General features: G+C 55.5%; 2 protein-coding genes across 14 annotated transcripts; both read left to right on the top strand.

The window, feature by feature from the left end:
- The first annotated feature begins 2,822 nt into the window (after window positions 1-2,822).
- On the top strand, window positions 2,823-15,402 carry LMAN1L (lectin, mannose binding 1 like). Of its 13 annotated transcripts, XM_043922568.1 has the most exons (14): window positions 3,150-3,386; window positions 5,929-6,083; window positions 6,198-6,305; window positions 6,397-6,455; window positions 7,929-8,028; window positions 8,399-8,519; window positions 9,320-9,375; window positions 10,360-10,492; window positions 10,770-10,921; window positions 11,807-11,881; window positions 12,161-12,228; window positions 13,093-13,216; window positions 13,880-14,007; window positions 15,101-15,402. In XM_043922568.1, exons 1-14 carry the CDS (start codon window positions 3,209-3,211, stop codon window positions 15,231-15,233), a joined length of 1,590 nt encoding a protein of 529 aa, XP_043778503.1. In that variant the 5' UTR covers window positions 3,150-3,208; the 3' UTR covers window positions 15,234-15,402. The 13 variants fall into 13 exon arrangements, 5 of the variants coding, with proteins under 5 accessions (XP_043778502.1, XP_043778503.1, XP_043778500.1 ...); XR_006344526.1 differs by lacking the exon at window positions 11,807-11,881 and adding an exon at window positions 2,823-3,010 and having other exon boundaries at window positions 3,167-3,386; window positions 13,093-14,007; window positions 15,101-15,121; XM_043922563.1 differs by lacking the exon at window positions 11,807-11,881 and having other exon boundaries at window positions 3,154-3,386.
- Window positions 15,403-16,183: 781 nt separating this feature from the next.
- Window positions 16,184-21,018, top strand: CPLX3 (complexin 3). Its single transcript, XM_043922051.1, has 3 exons — window positions 16,184-16,473; window positions 17,622-17,709; window positions 19,393-21,018. The coding sequence occupies exons 1-3, from the start codon at window positions 16,310-16,312 to the stop codon at window positions 19,615-19,617; spliced, it is 477 nt and encodes a 158-aa protein (XP_043777986.1). The 5' UTR covers window positions 16,184-16,309; the 3' UTR covers window positions 19,618-21,018.

Here is a 21,018-nt window from a genome sequence, read left to right as displayed (position 1 = left end):
AGACGACTTAACAGGTCTAGGGCAGGGATCGGGGGTAGGGGCTCCAATCTAGAGTGTGCTGGTATCCACTCTGTGCCCAATACCAGGATGGGCTTCATGCTCCCAACCTGACTTCACTGAAAGCAGGGATCTGGGTGCCTTTTGATGATCAGCTCTCACTGACTGGTCCAGAAGCCAGCTCAGGTTCAGAAACCTCCAAAGATGCCCGTGGCCATGGGGTCACAAGAGGGGCCAAGCAGGCGACATAATGGAGAATTGTGACAAGCAAGAGTGAAGGGGCAAGGTCCAGCTGATGGGGCCCTGTGGGAATGCAGGCACAGGGGACAGATATTCTATCTGGTGGCCTGAGCCCCTTCCTGCCCCCAGTCCTTCATTACTTCACTCCTTTCACAGTTTTTAATATCCCCCCTTTGTTCTCTCTCATCCTTTGATTGTGCTATCATGGACCTGGGGGAACCTGCTCAGAACTCAGTTCAGTACCCAGAAATCTGGTGGGTGTTGCCACTGCCACCCAGACCAGGGAGGCAGAGGACAGAGGGAGCTTCTCAGACAGTGGGGACCACTGGGGACAGAGAGGGAGGGTAATGCTGCCAAAGGAAGGGCACTGCCTGGACAAGGCAGTGAGGTGAGAGGCAGTTGAGAGGCTCAAGTGTGGCCAGGGCTAAGGGGCCAAGGGATGCAATTTGGGAGCAAATGAGGCTAAAGAGAAAGCAGGGCCTAGACCCCACCTGGCTTTGCAGGCCCCATGAGGAGTATAACTTTATGCAAACATGACCAAGATCAACAGAAGGATTGGAGGCAGAGTTTGGCCAGGTCTGCATTTTAGAGAGATGATTCTGGCTGCAGTCTGGCTAAAGTGAATGGGGACAGGGAGATGGTGGGAAGGCTGACAGGCCAGGCGGGAGGTGACTGATGGAAGCCTGGGTGGGGGAACCTGGTAGGAGGTGGAGAGGAAGATGAATACAGCTGGTGTTTCACTGAGCTGAGTTCTGCCTGTCCTTGTTCTAATGGATGCATTATCTCATCTAACCCTCCAAACAACTCTTGGAGAGAGACACTATTATTATCTCCAGTTTATAGATAAGGTACATGAGGCTTGGAGAGATTAAAGCATCAGGTAACAGTTTGAGGGTGGCAGGAGCAATTGAAGAGCTTGCTGATGGCTGAGGAGAGGAAGGGGCCATGGAAGGGCCCTGGGGCACTCCAGTCTCTGGCTTGGTAAGGTGGGTGGTGCCACCCATGACACCCCAGCCCTGGAGGAATATGTGCTGGGGGTTGGAGAAGAGTTTGGTTTGGACTTGTGGCCTGGGAACCTTTGTGACATCCAAGCAGAAAGGTCCCCTCCAGAGTTAAATGTTTATTTGGACCAGGAAAAGCGGCTAAAAGCAGAGATTTGGGGATCGTGGGCACAGAGATGGTGCTTGAAGCTGTGGGTGTGGACGAGCTTGGCCAGGTAGCATGTGGAGCCTTTGGAGAGATGGGCGGGGCCAGGGAGGGACAAGAGTGACCAAGAAGCAATTCCTGGGGTGGCCAGGGACAGCAGAGAGGCAGGTGAGCCCTGGGGCAGGGGTTCTTAGAGCAGGGGGAACGGAGGGGTGTCCACAGCATTTCATGTTGCAGAGACCATGTCGAGCAGTGTCCACTAGGCACAGAGAATGGGCATTGTCAGACCTTGCTGGAACAGTTTTCATGGGGTGCAGGGGTGGGGAGGGCAGGAGCTGGAAGGACTTAGGGGGTGGCAAGGAAGCAGGGCTGGAGGGAAGCCCACATTTCCACAGCTCGGCTGCGAAAAGGAAGGGGGAGAAGTGAGTGGAGGTGGTTGAGGGCTCAGTGTAGAGAAATGAAGTTCTTCTTTTAGCATGTCCTAAAATTTTCCATTTGCAGCCATGGTTTTAATTAACTTGTAGAGCTTCAGTATCTTAATTCTACTGGGGGTTTACAAAGTACAGTAAGACTTAAGCTATCCAGAATTCTTGGAGCCACTCTGGAAAACCAAAATTTATTTGGATGAAAATATTTGAGATACAGGATTTTTTTTAAGCTTTTTTTTTTTTTTTTTAATTCATTTGGCTGCTTCAGGTCTTCGTTGCACCATGTGGAATCTTTCGCTGCAAGATGCAGGCTTCTCTAGTTGTGGCACGTGGGCTTAGTTGCTCTGCAGCATGTGGGATCTTAGTTCTCTGACCAGAGATCGAACCCATGCTCCCTGCATTGCTGGGTGGATTGTTAACCACTGGACCACCAAGGGGACTCCCAGGATTTCTTATTTTTCAAAAACTCTTTTCATTATGGAAATCATCAAACATATAAAAGTAGAGATTAGAATACAAGGAACCCTCACGTCCCTACTACCCAACTTTAACAGTTATCAACTCAAGGCCAATTCTCTGCCATGCACACCCTGTTCCCCTCCTCCCACCCAGGTTCTAGATTGGGAAGCAAATCCTAATGTTATATCAATTCATCCATAAAGCTTTAGTATATTTCTCCAGAAGACATAAGACTTAAAAAAGAAATTCTACCACAATACCATTATTATTCCTAAAAATTCTAACAAGAATCCCTTAATCAAATATCCATTGTTCAAATTTCCCCGTCTCATTTTTCCCCTTACAAGGCCCATGCGTTGCATTTATTTGCTCTGTCTCTTAAGACTCCCTTTCTATTTTCACATAATTTCTTTGTTGAGGAAACCAGGTTGCTTGGAGGCATGAGTGTTTGGGAATATGGGAGAGAGCTGAGAATCAAGGCAGCGAGAGCAGGACAGGGAAGGATAGGGTGGGTAGGTGAGGGCCAGACAGCAGGGACGGCCACTCGTGGGAAGGAGCCAGGACGAGGGGCCCACCCCAGGCAGGGAGGAAAGTCAGAGCTGCTGAGGGTGGCTCGTCCCAGTGACCCGCTGAGGTCCTGCAGCCACTGGGACAGAAGGAAGGAGGAAGGATGGCCTGAGCCGAGGAGCAGGGGCAGAGCTCAGGTTGGCAGGAGGTCAGGCTGCCTCATCAGGCTGGAGGTAAGGGGTGGGGCGGGGCCTGAGATCAGGCCTGGAAGGAACAGGATGTCTGTGCTGGAGAGGGAGGGAGAGGACAGTGCCAAACACCCAGGTTCTGGGCCATCCTGGCTCCTCCCCCAGTGGCCCTGTCCCAGGAGCCCCTCCCTATCCTCCCAGCGGCAAGTCCACCCTGGGGCCCGGATACTAGATCCCTTCGCAATGAGGGTGGTCCGTGGCCTGGAGCCCTTGCTCTGCCTTCTCCTCCTCGTACTCCTGGACCCCCACAGCCCCGAGGGGGGCCATCTGCCTCAGCGAAGATTTGAGTACAAGCTCAGCTTCAAAGGACCAAGGCTGGCATTGCCTGGGGTTGGAATACCCTTCTGGAGCCATCACGGAGGTAAAATGTCGGGTGAGGACTAGCCATGCCCAGGGCTCTTCAGAACACTGGAGGGGCTGACCAGCTCTGGGTGGCCGTGACTCGGTGGGGAGTGGGCCTGCCGGTACAGCCACTGCCCAAGACGGGGCCAGGCCGGGGGCAGACAGTGCCACGGGCCCCACGACCACCCCCCCACCCCGACCTGGCTCCTACTCCACCACCACAGCCCCACCGCTACCCCTCAGCCTCAGCTTCTCTCTGCGTCTCCCCTTCTCTGCCCTGGGACTTCTCTCTCCTCTTCTCACCTCTCCTTGGAGAACCCTTCACCACCCTGCTTCATGGACCTGTGAACACACACACACACACGCTAATAGGCTGAGTCTCGGACTCACAGACACAAGGCAGCTTGGATCAGCACAGACCAATACTCTGGCTCTACACGGTCAGGTTGTGGCTGTCCAGGAGACCTGAGTGCAGCCTGGAGGGAGGCATCCTCATGGCCAGCTCTTTCACCAGAGAGGGCCCCAGCCCTGTCTGTGTGTTTGTTGGGTGGAAGCAAGCACGAGAGCATCTTAGCCCATACGTTGTATTCAGGGCCTTCCAAACCCAGACCTACAAAGAATCTGTCTTCTACTCGGTCTTGTTCTAAAAAGATTTTTGAGGGCTTATATGGACCTATGCAACTGACAGGAATTTAAATTAGGAGTGAGCCAGAAGAATGAGACATAGTGTTAGGACTGAGGCATGAAATGAGTCCAAGAACATCGTTTGTTGCCAAAATATATGCTGTGAAGCCTGTCCACTCTTCAGAGTTGAGCCACGAACCTGGTTTAGAGCCTCCTAGCAGTCAAACCGAAGAGAGAAAGCAGATCCACTGTGTATTTCTGTGTCTATGAGGTGTAATTTCTGAAAAACAGCATAATTCCTGAGACCAGAGCAAATATCCCTTGAAGAAGACAGGCCCTCTTAGCAGGGTTTTTGGGCCCAGTTCTCCCTCACAAAGACCCAGGAGGTTAACAAAGGAGGAGGTTGTTCCCCATAGCACAGAGCCTCAGGCCCAGGACGGTAGGGCCCGGACCACAGTCATTGTTCTGGGCCACGCCAAGTCTGGGGTGTTCCAGGACATATGGGGGAGCAGAGGCACATTCTTCAAGGTCACTCAGAGATGCGCTCAGTGTCCATTCACTCACTCATCCCTTTATCCTACTCCCGCCACGTCCTCTGTGCCCCGCCCAGAGACACAGGCCTGAGTCAGTTTCGAGGAGCCTACAGGCTGCAGTGAGGTCCCCTGAACAATCCACCGGAGGCCCAGTGCAGAAGTGCGGCAGACATGGGCAACCTCCGCCTCCTGCATGCTAGTTCAGAGGTGGTGGTGGCTCCCGAGGGCTCAGCCCTCCTGGCCTTGCAGCCTCTGAGCCTCCCTGCCCCCAGCTCTGGCCTCTGCTGAGCAAACAGGCTGGATTAGCAGTCTCCAGGACATGCTGGCAGGGTCTGGGCCCTGGGCCAGGTTCCAGGCTGGCAGGCCGCAGGGGAGTGGAGGCAGCTGGGGCAGGGCCTCTGGTCTCCCTTCTCCATTTCCTGCCAAACCTGCCTCAGTTTCTCGCTCCTTCCTTCCCTCTCCCCCCATCCCACCCACATCAGTGGTAATTCTCACACTCACTCCATCCCTCATGGCCAGTTCTCACCTCTGCTTTCATGCTTTCCCCACCTTGAGATGCCCCCTAGGTGCCCCCACCAGGAAGGCCCGCCTGTGTCTGGACACACCCATGTGTCCACAGCCTGGAGTCCTGGCCCTCTGCCTGGTTCTTCTCTCAGGGTGCTCCCCTGTGTTCGTGGTCTCCGGCCTGTCCTTTCCCTCATAGGCCCCTCTTTCCTCCTCTGAGAAACACAATGCTCCCATGATCACTTGCTCAGTCGTGTCCAACTCTTTGAAACCCCATGGACTGTGGCCCTCCAGGCTCTTCTCTCCATGGGATTCTCCAGGCAAGAATACTGGAGTGGGTTGCCATTCCCTTTGGACACAAATCTCTCTCATGGTGGAAATGGCTTGTACTTTGGAGTCAGAGGGAGCTGGGTTCCCATTCACGTAGTTCCTTAATTTTTCTGAGCCTCAGCTTCCTCATCTATAAAATGGGGTCTTGGGACTTCCCTGGTGGTCCAGTGGTTAAGACTCTAAGCTTCCACTGCTCGGGTCATGGGTTCGATCCCTGGTTGGGGAACTAAGATCCCCCATGCCAAGTGGCCAAAAATTGTATAATAAATAATTAAAAGATAAAATGGGGCCCTATAAAAGCAAGCTACACAGACTTGCAGTGAGGTTTATGTGAGAATGCAGGTAAAGAGCTCCATGTGTGTCTGGAGACTTCACTGACCCTCCCTCCCCCTGGCAAAGACCCAATCCCCATTTCTTCAATGGATTCCACTGTCTGACCAGCCAGCTTATTACTAATGGCTGTAATGTTCCTTCCTTCCTTCTTCTGGAGCCCAGCCTAGACCAGTGAGAGAGAGTGATGGGGAAACAGGGGCTGGTGGGGCCCAGGCCCTGAGCTGCCCTGGCCCGCAGATGCCATCCCGGGCCTGGAGGAGGTACGGCTGGCCCCATCCATGCGGAACCGGAGTGGCGCCGTGTGGAGTACAACCCCCATCCTCTTCCCTGCCTGGGAGGTGGAGATACAGATGAGGGTGACCGGGCCGGGGCGCCGGGGAGCCCAGGGCATGGTAAGTGGTCTCCATGAAAGTCCAGCAGAGGGGGTGGGTCAGAGGAGCTGGTGGTGAGCCTGGGGTCCCAGTGTCCTGCAGGGACCCCTGAGCTGAGCAGCTGCGGACCCGCAGGCTGTGTGGTACACCCAGGGCAGGGGCCAGGTAGGCCCTGTCCTGGGGGCGCCGGACTTGGGGGACGGCATTGGAATCCTCTTCGACTCCTCAGCCCAAGATCCCCAGGTGAGTGGTGGTCTCCTGCCCGTCGTCCCACCCACACCCTCACCCTCTGCCCTGTGCCTGGGTCTCAGGCTGCTTGTCACTTCCCACACAGAACAGCCCTGCCATCCATGTGCTGGCCAGAGATGGGCACACCCCCTACGAGCCGCTTGGGTAAGGGCCCGCCTGGGTTGACCCCTACCTCATTCCTGGGCTACGAGGAGCTCGGTGGTTACCCACACAGCCCACTGTGCCCTGCCCTGGCCTCTGACGGAGAACCCCCCTCCCAGGGCGGTGGTCTCCTTGCTGTCCTCTCATCTGAGCTGATGACACTGCCCAGGGCCCCCCTCTCACTAGGTCCCAGCTATGCCTCCTCCAGGGCCTGGGACCAGGGTTTGCTTGCTCTTCTTGGGAATTACTCCCTGGAGTCCTCAAGTCACTGAAGCCAACAGCCCCAGGGCAGCAGGGGTGGTGAAATGACGCAGGGTGAGGCCTTGTGCTCAGCGTTTTCACTCCCATCATCTCATCTTGACACTCTTCAGAAGTGGGGATTATTAGGCTCCAATTACAGGTGAAGACGTTGAGCCCAGAGTGGAGAAGTGATTTGCCCCAGGTCACACAGCTGTGCCCGGAACTGAGCTCTGAGGCCAGACTTGCCGGTGCAGGGTCCACGCCCTTTCCCGCACCAGCTGCCTGCGTGCCTGCCAGCCCTGTCCCTTTCTCTCCAATGACGTGGCTGCCCATCCCTCCGCAGCCAGGATGCCTCCTCAGTAGCTGGGCCAGTTCATCAGTGTCTCTTAGCAAACATCCCTCTTAGCTCATAACAATTAGAATAATTGCTAACGTTTACGACCTGAGCTTACTCTACGCCAGGCACTGCGCCAAGCGCTTCACGCTCATGGCTTGGTTAACCCTCGTAACAATGTTATGAGGTAGTTTCAATTATTATCCTCATTTAAAAGATGGGGGAACTCGGGTTTGGAAAGGTGAGGCAACTTGCCCAAGGTCACAGGGGCTCAGAGGGCAAACAGACGCCGGGGACCTGGAGCCGACTCCTCCCCTGCTCTGTGCTGCCCCCTCTCGGCCGCAGGCGGTGGTGACGGGCTCGCTGCCGTGAGAGCTTCTGGGTGTCCATGAGCCCAGACACACTCAGGATGTCTCAGCACTCCTAACTCTCTGGACCAGCTGCTTCACCCCCGTGGGGAGGCCGGCTGGTCACATTGTCCTTGGCTGCTAGGATGGGTCTTGTGCTGTCTGTCCTGCTATGGGCCAAGCAAGGCAGAAAGGAGAGGAAAGAGAAGCCGTGCCCAGAGGGAAGCCAGTGGGAGACCGAGGAGGCGGTGGTGGGCCTGGGGGATTGTGGGTAGAAACCCCACTGTTGGTCCAGGCTGAGCCCTAGGGAAACATCCCAGGGCGGGCCTCAGCCTCTTCTGTGGATTCCAAGTCCCAGCATTCTGCCAGGCAAGGCTTGCTTTCCCGCTCCTCTCTCTCCTGCTGCGAGAGCAGAATGCAGCAACGGAGGCGGGAGCTAGACCAGCAGCAGCGGGGCGGGTGGCACTGCAGGCCTGGGCGCACGGCCTCCGGGGACACCCCCGCTGGTTAGGCCTTGGGTCCCGTGTGGCCTGGCTGGATTCCAAGTGCCCGCAGGGATGGAGGCAGCCTGGTGCTGGGCTCCTGCCGCCAGGACTTCCGGAACCGGCCGTACCCCTTCAGAGCACGGATCACCTACTGGGGGCAGAGGCTGCGTGTGAGTCGTCCCTCCTGCCTTTGTGGGTCCACCGGGCAGGGAGTGCAGGTTACAGGGCTCAGAGCTCCGTGGATTCCCATGATCCCACAGACACACCTGTGACAGCACGCGCGGTCCCTGGCACACGCGGGCGACACCCATAGGGATCCCTGCTCTCTACACAGACTCCTAACTTGCCCCCAGCACATGCCTGGGAGAGCTGACACGAGCCCAGGTGTGCGAGCCCCTCCACGTCACTCTGATTCCAAGCTGCCCGCCCTCCCTCCGGGTCAGGGAGCCAGTGAGTCAGGTGGGGACACTGCCCCTGCTGGGGCTGGGGGAGAGAAGTGGGCTCCCCCTGTGAGGGACTCATGGCCTTTGTGTCCCTCAGGTGACTTTGAACAGCGGCCTCACTCCCAGCGACCCAGATGAGGTCTGTGTCGATGTGGGGCCCCTGCTTTTGGCCCCTGGAGGTTTCTTTGGGGTCTCGGCGGCCACGAGCATCCTGGCAGGTGAGGGCCTTCTGGGCAGAGGAGCGGCGCCCACTGAACACCACTTCTAAGAAGCACTAGGGTGGGGCCAGCCAGTTCCTCACTGTGGGACCCAGCAAAGCCACAAACCCTCTCTGGGCCTCTGTTACCATCCGGGGAAGGTCGTGTCTGCCTAGCAGGGTTGATGAAAGTCTCAAATGGCGTAAAACACAAGTCACTTCCATTTCAGTGTTGGCTCCACAACGGTCCCTAGCTGGGATCTATGGGGCAAGAGGAAGAGGGTCAGCCATGAGGGACATCTAGGCAATGGAGCAAAAGGATGTGGTGTAATGGAGAGCCTGTGGAGGAACCCAGCCGGAGAGCAGGGTGCAAGCAGAGGCGGCGTCCTGGAATGCCAGGACTTCGGTCTTTAGACTCTAGGCACGGTCTTTAGACTCTAGGAGCCATGGCAGGTTTCTAAGGAGGAGAGTGACGTGGTCAGAGTCACGAGGAGGAGGAGGCAGCCCCTGTGTGGTTCTTCTGCCAGTAGCAGCCAGGCTCTGGGCCTGAGGGTATTGCTTGGCCTGTGGTAATGGCTTTAGGTCAGGACCATCCAGTTTTCCCATTCATTGGAGGTCCCCCTCTACTTCTCTGTTGTAGTCAGTCCTCACAGCCTACCCATCTGCTTATCTGATCCTCACACCTTTCCTATGAAGAGAGGAAAGATGAGGATCAGAGCTGCTCAAAGTCACCCAGATCTCTTGCCTGCCCGGAACATAATGGAGGCCGGGGGTGAGGGCTGAGGGAGTGAGTTCCCTTCCCTTCGCTACCCTGCTTTCTAGATGACCATGACGTCCTGTCCTTCCTGACCTTCAGTCTGCATGAGCCGGGTCCAGAGGTAATGCCAAACCTGGGCTTTCCCTGGGGGGAGGGCTGGGGGAGAAGCAGCTCAGGGATCCCTCCCCTCCTGCTCTGCTCACGTCAGCTGTCAGACCTGTCATTCCAACCCTTATCTCTATCTGCTTGTGGAGGTCTACTCAGGCCAAGCCTTGTGCTGGGAAGTGCTGGGGGCCAGAGGTGATTCAGAGCCAGGCCCTGTCCTTAAGGAGCTGTGGGAGCACTGAGGGGTCCTAACCCGCCAGGGGAGCAGGAAGACGGCATGGCAAAGATGAGCTTGAAGGAACAGGGGGAGTGGCATAGACAAAGGCCTGAGGGAGCTGCTGGGGTCTGGGCCACAGTGGGAGAGATGGGTGTAAAGATCGGCAGTACAGCAGGGCTGGGAGGACTGGGCCTGGTGGCTGAGCTGAGGGAGAACTAGGTGTATGTGTGTGTGAGTGTGTGTGTGTGTGTGTGAGTGAGTGTGCGAGAGTGTGTGTGAGTGTGGAGGAGGTACAGCAGGGCTGGGAGGACTGGGCCTGATGACTGAGCTGAGGGAGAACTAGGTGTGTGTGTGTGTGTGTGTGTGAATGTGTGTGTGCGAGTGTGGCAGAGGCACAGCAGGGCTGGGAGGACTGGGCCTGGTGGCTGAGCTGAGGGAGAACTAGGTGTGTGTGTGTGTGTGAGTATGTGTGTGTGTGAATGTGTGTGTGTGAGTGTGGCAGAGGTACAGCAGGGCTGGGAGGACTGGGCCTGGTGGCTGAGCTGAGGGAGAACTAGGTGTGTGTGTGTGAGTGTGTGTGAGTGTGTGTGAGTGTGTGTGAGTGAGTGTGTGTGTGTGAGAGTGTGTGAGTGTGGCAGAGGTACAGCAGGGCTGGGAGGACTGGGTCTATGCCAGGGTGCCTGTTTGGTCAGGAAGGGGGCAGGGCTTGAGGGAGGCCCTGTGGGAAGAGTCCTCTGGCCTGCCTCTGGATCTGGGGCCTAAGTTTGTGTCTTCTTTCTCCAGCCTCCCTCACAGCCCTTCCTGGAGACAGAGCAGCTCCGCCTGGAGAAGCAGCTGGAAGGGCTGCGGGCAAGGCTGGGCCTGGGCACCAAGGAAGACATGACTCCAAAGCTGAACTATGGAGTCCAGGAAGAGGGTAGGGACCCAGGGAACAGGCAGGTGGGCCAGGGACTCGATTGAGGGTCACAGTATCCTCTTCCCTTCAAACCAAGAGCCCTTTAACCAGCGGGAAGCGGGGCGCCTGAGGAGGCCGTATCTAAGCAGGCTCTGCCCCACCACCCAGACACATCTTTCCAGGGGAGAGTCTTGGAGGCAGAAGCCACACGTTTCTGCCCCTCCAAGGCGGCTTCAAAAGACAGGATCTGTTGCCCACCCCAGCAGCCTGCCTGTCCCCGCTCTGCCCCGATCCCCAGGGGAACAAAGCTTTGGCCTGGAGGAGACACTGCACAGACACAGGCAGATCCTGCAGACCCTCCAGGGTCTCTCCAAGCACTTGGCACAGGCTGAGCAGCAATGGAAGCAGCAGCTGGGGTCCCCAGGCCAGATCAGGCCTGAGGGAGGATGGGTGAGTGGCCCTTCGAGCACCCAAGGGTCTGCCTGCAGGCCCAGAGAAGCCAAGCTCCATAGGCTGATCTGATGGCACCAGTCAGCTCTCTCTGTCCAGAAAGAGGGGCAAGCACTCTGCCCAGGAACTCGTCTCCCCCAGGGTCTGGAGAGATAGGAGTGTGTGCACACATGCCTAGTTGCTTCAGTCGTGTCCAACTCTTTGTGGCCCGTGGACTGTATCCCACCAGGCTCTGTCCATGGGGCAAGAATACTGGCGTGGGTTGCCATGCCCTTCTCTAGATCTTCCCACCCCAGGGATCGAACTCGCATCTCTTATGTCTTTTGCATTGGCAGGCGTGTTCTTTACCACTAGTGCCACCTGGGAAGGGGTGAAATGCTGCAGGTGGCAGGGTGGCGTGGATCTGCCAGGTGGGGGAGCAAGGTGGGGGTTGGGGGGGCTTGGCACAAGCAAAGGCCCACAGAGCCCATGGCTGGGGCTGGGGAAAGGAGTTGCCAGGTATTTAGACGCGGATCTCTAGACAAGTGACAAAAATAGACCGGGTGCTTATTTGCATGTAGCTCCACATGTGATCTGATTCACATACGCTTGCTTAATGCTCAGATGCACCAGAATCCTCGTTTCCCCTCCACTGCCATCCTGGCTTCTCCCCCGGGGAGTCACGTCCCATGGCAGACCCAGCCTGGGGCCTGAGAGCTGAGCTCAGTCAAGATGTTAGATGCCGGGCAGAAGGAGCCAGCGGCTCCTGTGAGCTTTGCTGGGCTCTGGCAGCTTGAGGTTTGAATCGTGTCCTCAGGACAGAGCAGTGGAGCCTGGGCTGATGGAATAGGGCAGAGGGGAGGGACCAGGTCCTCCAAGGCCACGTGTCCCTGATCCTACTGCCAGGCCCAGGACTCCCCCTGCCAGGCTCCACCCACCCCTGAGAGAGGTGGCTACCTCTCCAGGTCACTGAGCAAGAAGGCAGCCCAAGCACTGGGAGTTGACTGGCTGGGACCAGGTCGGGGGTGAGGATGGGGAGGGAGGGGGAAAGGGGACTTCTCAGGGAGAAGGGTTTGGGAGGAGGGGAAAATCAGAAGCCCAGATGCAAAGGGTCAGATAAACCTAGCGTATCCAAAATGAGGGCCCAGGTAACAGAGTGAGGCCTCTGGAAGGAAGAGGGCTGCAAATCCCCGGGGAAGGTGAACTCTGAGAAGAGGGGCTGTGCCCTGGGCCCTAAAGAAGAGGCTGGTACTCCTGCAGGACTCAGCCAAGGTCAGTGCCCTACTCCATGGACAGCAGACTCTGCTGCAAGACCTGCAAGAGATGAGGTAAGGGCACCAGGAGAGGAGGATCCTGGGGGAGAGGGAAGAGGAGTCCCCACCCACCAACTTGCTTCTCTTCCTGAAGACCCCCCATCAGGCCTTTAATACTTTCATCATCTCCTGAGCAGCAAGCACAAAGCCTGGAAAACAGGGAGGGGCTAGGGGCAGAGTTAGGTTTGTTGAACTGAGCTGAATTTAACTGAATCAAGTCTAAAGTTTTGAAACTCCTGGTTTAAACACAACTCCCTAGGACAGTCTCACCCCGGGGAGGGTTAGTAAAATTGAGCCTTCCTTCAGTGATAGCTTGCAGAAGGAGGGGATATTTTGAGGGGGTTCTTAGAGGGAACACAACCAAAATCAGGCCCAGTTGGGGGATGGGCAGCCCCTGACTTCTTTTTACCCACCTCTGGCCCCTTAGCATCCCACTCTAGGCCCAGGCCTCTGGAGTTATCCATGGAGCCCTAGGGGCAGGGGGTCACCTTGATGCCATAGGAGGAGAGGGGCTTCAGCCTGTATGCTGTGGCTGCACCCCAACCCCAGCCCTCCTCCCTATATCTAGATACCCCGGGGCTGGGAACATGAGGAGGAAGAGGATTTAAATCCCTGGGGGCCAGGGACCGAAGGCAGAGCCCAGGGAGCCTGGGGTTGGGACGGACAGCTTAAGGGAGATGCTTCTCTGAGCTAAAGTGTCTCAAGGAGAAGCTCTGGGTAGCGGGGAAGACCACCAGTCCCCAAAAGGGGCCTTATGGGTGGTGCCTGTTCCTCACCCAGGTGCTGCCTTTGAGGATTATGGGAAGTCCATAATTAGGTACTTTGGGTGCAATCAGAAGGGATAATGGGTTCTCTCCCTTGGTTTCCACTCTGTACCAGGGATGCAGCTGCTCACATGGCCTCAAGAGCCCAGGTCTTCTACCTGCCCGTGGGCACCAAGCATCATTTCTCAGAGCTGGCCCAGATCCTGAGCCTCCTGCAGAAGGACCTGCGGGGCCCAGCGGTGAGAGGGACAGCAGCGAGGACCACGGGGCTCAGCCCCCTTCTTCTAGCACTTCCACAGCCCCAGGCCCCTCCTGCCTTTGCCCTCCCCCCCTGGGACTCCTGTCAGACACACCTGTGTCCGTCGTGTCTGTGTGTGCATGCACACGGGCATGCAGGCACAGGGATCGCATTTTCTCTCTGCCTCCTCTGCTCTCTGGAGAGTTCCACAGACTGTCAGTACCAGCAGGGCCCTGGAGATCACTTGGTCCAACTCCTACAATGACCAGAAGATAAATGGGAATGGTCTGTGCCCAAGATCATTCAAAGCTTAGTGGTGAAGTCCGCTCTTTCCTGTGCCCTACTCCATCTTGCTCTTTTCCTTGCCCTCTCCATCACCCTGTCTTTTGCTCTGTATTTCTCTCTCTCACTTATCTCTAGAGCCTTCAGCACCCTGAAAATCCCAGGCCCCAGGCCCTCCTGGCTGTTCCCACAAATAGGGACATAGGAGCTGGGGTGGGGAGGCAGCTTTGTACCCTGCCTCCTCTCCAAGTTCCTTGGATGAAAGCCAAGGTACCCCAACACTGAGAGAGGGAAACAAAGCCCCACAGTGGTCCAGATTCTACGTCCTCTCCCTCCTTCTGAGTAAGAAGCTGATCTAAGATCTTAGAACATCTCTTTTCAGAGAGCAGCAGCCAAGGACCCTCGCTCACCTGGCAGGTCCCCAAGGGTTTCCTCGTGCCTGCAGCCTGGCATCTTCCTGTTCTTCCTCCTCATCCAGACTGTAGGCTTCTTCTGCTATGTACACTTCAGGTGGGCGTTCCCATGTGCAGGACTTCCCACACCTACCTGGCATCTCTTGGGTCTGGACCATAGAGATTCAGTTTGAGAGAGGGGATACTAAGGTTCCAGTGGGGAGATCCACATGGCCCACCAGCTGGCAAGAAGCAGTGCCCAAGTTAGGGCCCATTTTTTCCATAGAGATGCTGACTACCTGCTCAGCTGCTGGTCCCATCTGAGTCCTCTCCTCACAGAATTCACTCTCTAATGTGATAAACTGACAAGTAACTAACAGTTACATCCTTTGTGATCAGTGCCATGACAGCAGGAAGCTCAGGGGCCTAAAAAGTGCTGGAAAAAGCACTAGAGCCAGCTTGGGGAGATCAGGGAATCACCTGGAAGGGATATTTGATATGGATCATCAAGGCAACTAGGAGTGTTTCAAGCCCAACAAGATAAGTAAAAGCATTGATGTAGAGGAAACATCATGAGAAAAGATGTGGAAGCATGAAAAAAAAAAAAAATATATATATATATATATATATATAAAATACATATATTTTGGAGAAAAAGTGGCAAGTTCAGTACTGCTAGAGCAAAATGTTTGTGAAACTGGGCAAAGAGAATTTAAAAGTTTGGGGGCATGTCACAGTTTCTGCTTGATGAATGTTTGTAAACGAGTAAGACATTTAGAGATGCAAGATGCGCTAAGGAGCTCAGAAATGGGGCAGTCCTTGTCGGTGGTATTTCAAGACAAAAGGAATCAGTGTGGGCTGTGATGGTCCTGGAGGAGGAGTGAAATATGCTGCGTTTTAAAAGCAGAGTGGGAGAGGAGATGGCCTGCAGGTGCACAGAACAGCAAAGGTATGAGGGTGGAAATGATGACAGGCTTATGTTACATAGGAGTGCAATGGTAGTCATAAGGCTGGAGCCACCTGGACAGAATTTGAATGCCAGGAAGAAAGTGTGGTACTGATGGAGCAGACCAAGGGTGCCATAGAAGTTCTCAGAGCAGGGGGTGCTGTGGTCCAGTGAGTGTAGTGCAGTGGGTGCAGTAAATATAAAGAGCCTGGTCTCAGGAACCCAGAAGGGAGAAGTCCAAATGACCTTCTTCTCTCCCTGGCAGCAAGCAGAAGCTGGACATGGGCCTTCAGGACTATTTGTCCACATGCAGCCTTCCTCTGAGTTCTACACCACAAATCCCTAGGGCCCTGGGGGCTCTGCGGAGGCAGCCCTTCTCCCCCAGCATACAGGCGTGACCTACTTCGAAACCCTGATGAAATGTCCACTTCTCATCGCTAGGAAGTCAACATGTACCTGGGGGTAGAGGGCTTGGCCGGTGTCTTCTGCCTCTGGGTGCCCAGCTCCTACCCACACCTTAGCTTTTGGGGACATCCATACTTATTAAAGGCAATTTCCCTCTCCCCATGCTTTGATATGCTCATTTACCTTCCAGCATCACCTTAATCTCTGAAGGCTTCAACTTCTTCCAGATGGTCACTGGGAGTGGGCTCCAAGCAGGCAAGGAGGCCCAGGGCTGGCTTGACTGCCAAAAAACCAGATACCCCATAGGCCTGAACTCGGGACTATGGTGGGAGATGGCGTCACAGCTGTGTATAATTCTGTCCCCAAATTCACCCAGAACAAGGAAGGGTGCCTCCGTGCCCTCCCTGGTCCAGCCCAGCCAGCATCACCATGAACAACTCTCTCCCTACTCCCTGTAGCTCCAGGGGTCAGCAGGGCAGGCACGTGACAGAGAACTCTGAAAGGCAACCCATGGAGCCATCATTGGGATTCCCCACTCTCTGGTCTCCCTCCCTTTCTCAGCGTCAAGCTCTTTGGGCAGCTGCTGGGGCGGCGGGTTGGAAAGAAGGTTGGGGTAGAGCCCAGGGCTACTCGCACCTCCCAGCTGAAATCCTGGTTATCAGCCATTTGGGGGAGACGGAAGTAGGGGGAGCAGGGTTCTGGGGTGCATAAAGGCACAACTCATTCCCCTGGGGAGCGACCCTCCCCCCTCTTAACGGCAGCCCCAATCCCGTTGTCAGCAGTGCCCAGCGGAGCTTGGCATGCAAGGAGGCACGTTGGGGAGGCGGGAGTGAGGAGCGGGCACGTGGTCCAGTCTGCTCAGCCCCGTGCATGCCCCCCGCCCCCTGTGAGGAGGGGTTTGGGGCTATGGAGGCGGGCCCGGGCAGGGGCGGGCGGTGGGCGGTGCAGAGCGTGGGGCTCCTGCCTGCGGCGGGAGCTGTCCCTGAGACCTAGTGCTGAAGTAGGAGCGGACGTGCCTGGGTGCCTGCCGCGTGGTAACCGGCGCCCGGTGCCCAGGTCAGCGAAGACCATGGCGTTCATGGTGAAGACCATGGTGGGCGGCCAGCTGAAGAACCTCACTGGGAGCCTGGGGGGCGGCGAGGACAAGGGGGACGGGGACAAGTCGGCTGCCGAGGCGCAGGGCATGAGCCGAGAGGAGTATGAGGAGTATCAGAAGCAACTGGTGGAAGAGAAGTGAGTGGCATCCCTTCCTGGCTCCAACGGCCCTCCCCACTCCCCAAGAGCCGCCCGGCCCACCCTTAGGGCAGTCTCAGACCCCGAGCTCCTCCCCTACTTTTCCAGACGAGGTAAGGGCCGGGCTGCGCCCTCTAGGCTGCCCCCAGAGCCACCCCATCTCCAATCTAGAACCCCGCTCCACTTTTACATTCGGGCCCAGAGGGAGTGGGGGCAGGGGCGACAGGGGCCTGAGACGAGGTGGGGGCACGTGCATTTCTGACGAAACAAGTAATCCCTTAATCCGATCTGGTCTCAGCCGTCTGTGTCTTCCAACTGGAGCTCTTCTGAGCCTGAGGCTCCGAGAAAAGCGCTGCAGCTGAGGGAGAATCAGTTATAGAGACAGATCCTGAGATGAGGGCACTCTTGTGTGAGGACAATGCTGGGACAGAGAGGTACCTGGAGTGGAGTTAGGGGCTCAACTCCAGACTAGGCTGCTTGGGTCAGATCCTGGCTTCGCTTCTTTTTTGCTGGGTGACCCTAGGCAAGTTACTTAACCTTTCTGTGCCTCAGTTTCTTCTTCTGTAAAATGTGGGTGGTGATAAAACATGCCGTATATGTTTATGAGGGTTAATACTTAATGCACATAAACCGGTTAGCAAGAAACCTGGCACATGGCAAACCATTAAATGTTAGCTATTATTTCACTTAATCACGATAACAGTTTTGTGAGTGGCAAAATCCTATCCTCATTTTACAAAACAGGAAAGTAAATGATTTACCCAAAGACAAAAAGTGGTGGTGGAGCCAGGATGCGAACCCGTGTCTGTCCCAAATACTTTTCCCCACACTGACACAACCTGTCAGAAAAAGAAAAGACAGATCGAGTCAGAGGCCACCCATGTCAGGGTCCGGAGAGCCAGACAGACGTGCCCCGATAGCTGCGTCGGGCGACGTGTGCGGAGGCAATAAAGGGCACTGTGATACCCGGGAAAGGCGGCAAGATTAATCTTGGCTGGTCAGAGCACCCAACAAAACGGCACGCGGCCGGCGGGGGCGGGAGCCAAGTAAACTTCGGCTAGGACGTAGAGACCCTTCCCGCCCCTTCCTCGCAGGCCCCGCCCATTTTCTCAGCCCCGGTGGTGATTCCGCCCCCGGTGCCCCCACAGGATGGAGCGGGACGCGCAGTTCACGCAGAGGAAGGCAGAGCGGGCCACGCTGCGGAGCCACTTCCGAGACAAATACCGGCTGCCCAAGGTAAGCTTAGGACCCTGGGCTGCAAGACACATCCGGGACCTTGAGCTGTGGGCTCCGGACCCCTTTGCCCTACTCCTGGCGCTGTAACTCTCAGGGAGTGTTTGATTAAGTTAACGATTCTCTCACTCCTTCATTCATTCACGGTTAATTAGTGGCTGCCAAGGGCCAGGGCTTGACGCTGAGAGGTAGCCCAGCAGATGGGTTTGTGTTTCTGGAGTCAATCCAGGCCCCTTCTCTCCTCCAACCCCGACTCACCCAACCCAGAGTCAGGGCTAGGCAGATGAAGAGTTGGAAGGCAGTAGATTCTACCTCAGGGGTAAACTCTCTTGGCGCTTCTGAACACCCAGGGAGGGAGGTGGACAGAGAGAAGGCAGCACTTTCTGTGTGCTTGATCTTCATGCCCTTACCTAACCGTTCAGTAACTCTGCCAGGTAGCTACTACCCACATCTCCAGATAAAGAAACTGAGGTTCAGAGAGATTAAGGGACTTGGCTATGGTCATACACAGCCAGAGAGGGACGGGAGTGGGAAAGGAGATCAAGCCTGTACCTGCTGAGCCTGCACTTGTTCCCAGACCCCCGGTTGCCTTCCAAAGTATGAAGTCTGTCTGCAGAGAGTAAAGTACCCCCTTGACTGCCCAAGTAGCTAGGAGGATGTCTCCTCTAGGCTCTGCAGCATCAGATGACCATGTAAGAGTTCTGCTCCTGTTGCCTAAGGAGGGAACTGAGGCACAAGCCACTCCCCCTGCCCAGAAGCTAGACTCTGAGGAGAAAGGGAAGCACAGGCTACAGTACACTTGAACTTGATCTTCCACTTGAATTGGAGGATCAGATATGTGAACATCATATTCACTCATTCAGTACATGTTTATTGAGCCCCTGGCTGCCTCTGATTTCCCACAGGGCATTAGTCTTTTGAAAATCTCTCAAAGGGAGAGTCAAACTCAGCTAGGAATGGATCATTCCTCAAATGCTTGCACTAAGCATATAAGAGACACAACTCTGCCATCAGAGAACTCTGGGTCCTCTAGGAGAGAAAGACTTGGCTGTAACCGAGTAGGACATAAAGTGGAAAGCCAAAGAGCCCCCAAAGGGACAGGGAAGTGCAATGACCATCAGTAGGTAGGTGCTGTGCAAAGAGGACACAGATGTTGGAATGAGGGACATAGGTTTACATTTAGCTCCCCCACTTCCTAGAGGTGTGACTTTGGGGAAATTACTAAAGTTATCTGAGCCTCAATTTCCTTATTTGTAAAATGGAGAAAATAATACCTACCTCACAGGGTGGTTGTGAGCATTAAAAGCACTCAGCTCAGTGTCACCCATGTGATAGGTGTTGGATGAATGGAATCCATCACTGTGATGGGTAACATTCTTCAGTGTAGTTAAGGACAGTCAACACACAACTTAGCTGACTCAGTCTGACTCCAAAGTATTTTTATGTTGTCATTACTCACTGTGCTAGTGTCTTACTTTCAGTATCTCAGGGTGAAGTAAGGTGGTGTGAAAGGGCAAGGTCTCTATATCTAAGCGTCAAAAGCTTGATCCCGGCATGGAGAAGGGTGGCTGAGTTCACTGGAACCTGGAGTTCCAGAATCTTGGGTTCCAGGCCCCTCCTTGCCCCTCAACTCTGAGTCTCCACAGACCTCCAAGCCCACAGCACCCCTTTCCCTCTTCCCTTCAGAACGAAACAGATGAGAGCCAGATCCAGATGGCAGGTGGAGATGTGGAGCTGCCCCGGGAGCTGGCCAAGATGATTGAGGAGGACACAGAGGAGGAGGAGGAGAGGGCCTCGGTCCTTGGGCAGCTGGCCAGCCTCCCTGGCTTGGACCTCGGCTCACTCAAGGACAAGGCCCAGAGCACATTGGGGGACCTCAAGCAATCAGCTGAGAAGTGCCACATCATGTGACTACTTCCCCTGGGGTTACCCACGGGGGTGACCAGAGGTCTGGGCCCACACAAGCGCTGAGAGCATGACTCAGCTTCCAGGGACCCATATCCCATCTTGGCTTTGTCTCCCTGCCCCAGGCCAGCCCCAGGACCCTTCTCATCCAGGGGTCCAGTCTGCCTTCTGCTCTCGCCCTCTCCACTGGGAGCAAAGTTCCCATTCCTCACCCTACCCCTCAGGACCCACCATCCCTACTCAGCCTGGGAAGGCCTCCCAGAATTGTAGGAATAGACCTGACCTTCTCTGACCATGCCCCCAGGTTCCTGCACACAGGAGAACCCACAGAGGGACACACAGAGGGACACAGAGATCCTGGCGTGTGCAGAGGGGAATGTCACACATGCATCCTGGCATGCACAGACACAAACATGGGCCAGCTCCCCTGGGTGCCTAGCTCCTCTAGACACCAACACTCAGATATGCTCAGGGGAGCTTTAAGCAGACACTCACAACAGACAGGAGGCCTGAATTCAAGTCTCCATATTTATTCTCCTTAAAACCCACCACGCTTTCTGGGCCTCAATTCATCATCTGTAAAACTGGAACGGACTGGGTGATTTCTAAGACTTCCTAGCTTGGCCTCCCTGACCCTTGAGAGTCAGCCCCACACCCCTCCTTGGGTAGAGCAGCAGCTGCAGCCATAGTCTCAAGCGGCTGCCACTGTGGGCTCTGGCTCTTGGAAGCTGATGATGCTATGTGAGGGGCTTAGTGCCAAGGATGAAGCTGGCACTGAACAGTAGCCCAGGAGGCTCCAGGCCTTCTCTGGGCCCAGGGCCCAGCCAATTTCTGTTCTGTTCCTGTAGAACTCTCTCTGGATTCCATAGCTGGATTTCCTCTCTCAGTTCAGTGAAAAATAAAAATTCCAAATGACTTGCCTATTCTACTCCTTACTGACCTCCAGGAGTCTCGGGTTTCACAGGCCCCTAACCTTGCCCTTGGAGGGGTATTCTCTACCTCCTCATCCACAGCTTCATAGGAGTGCCAACTCCTATAAGATACTCAAGCAGTCATCTAGATGGGCTGCACCGGGGAAGGCAGGGCGTCTGGGGCATTACCTGAGCCTGCGGGAGGGGCTAAGACTCAGCCACAGCTGTCTCTGGCACCTGTACCTATCTCCTTCCACATCTTGGCCATCAAAGGTGTAACAAAACGAAGGCAGGGCAACTGCCTTCCAGCCCAGGCACTGCTGTGTGGCTTTGAGCAGGTCCGTTTCCCTCTCTGAGCCTGTTTCCTACCCCCCTGTGATATTAAGAGCCCCCACCCAGTAATAATAACACCTGGTTCAAAGGGTGGCCATTTGTATAGCCCTTGGCACATGATGGACCATATCAATAAATGGTAACTCGTTCTTAAAAAAAAAAA

This window comes from Cervus elaphus, chromosome 13 (genome assembly GCF_910594005.1).
Source record: "Cervus elaphus chromosome 13, mCerEla1.1, whole genome shotgun sequence".
Lineage (NCBI taxonomy): Eukaryota > Metazoa > Chordata > Mammalia > Artiodactyla > Cervidae > Cervus > Cervus elaphus.
This window is presented reverse-complemented; position numbering and strand designations above follow the sequence as displayed.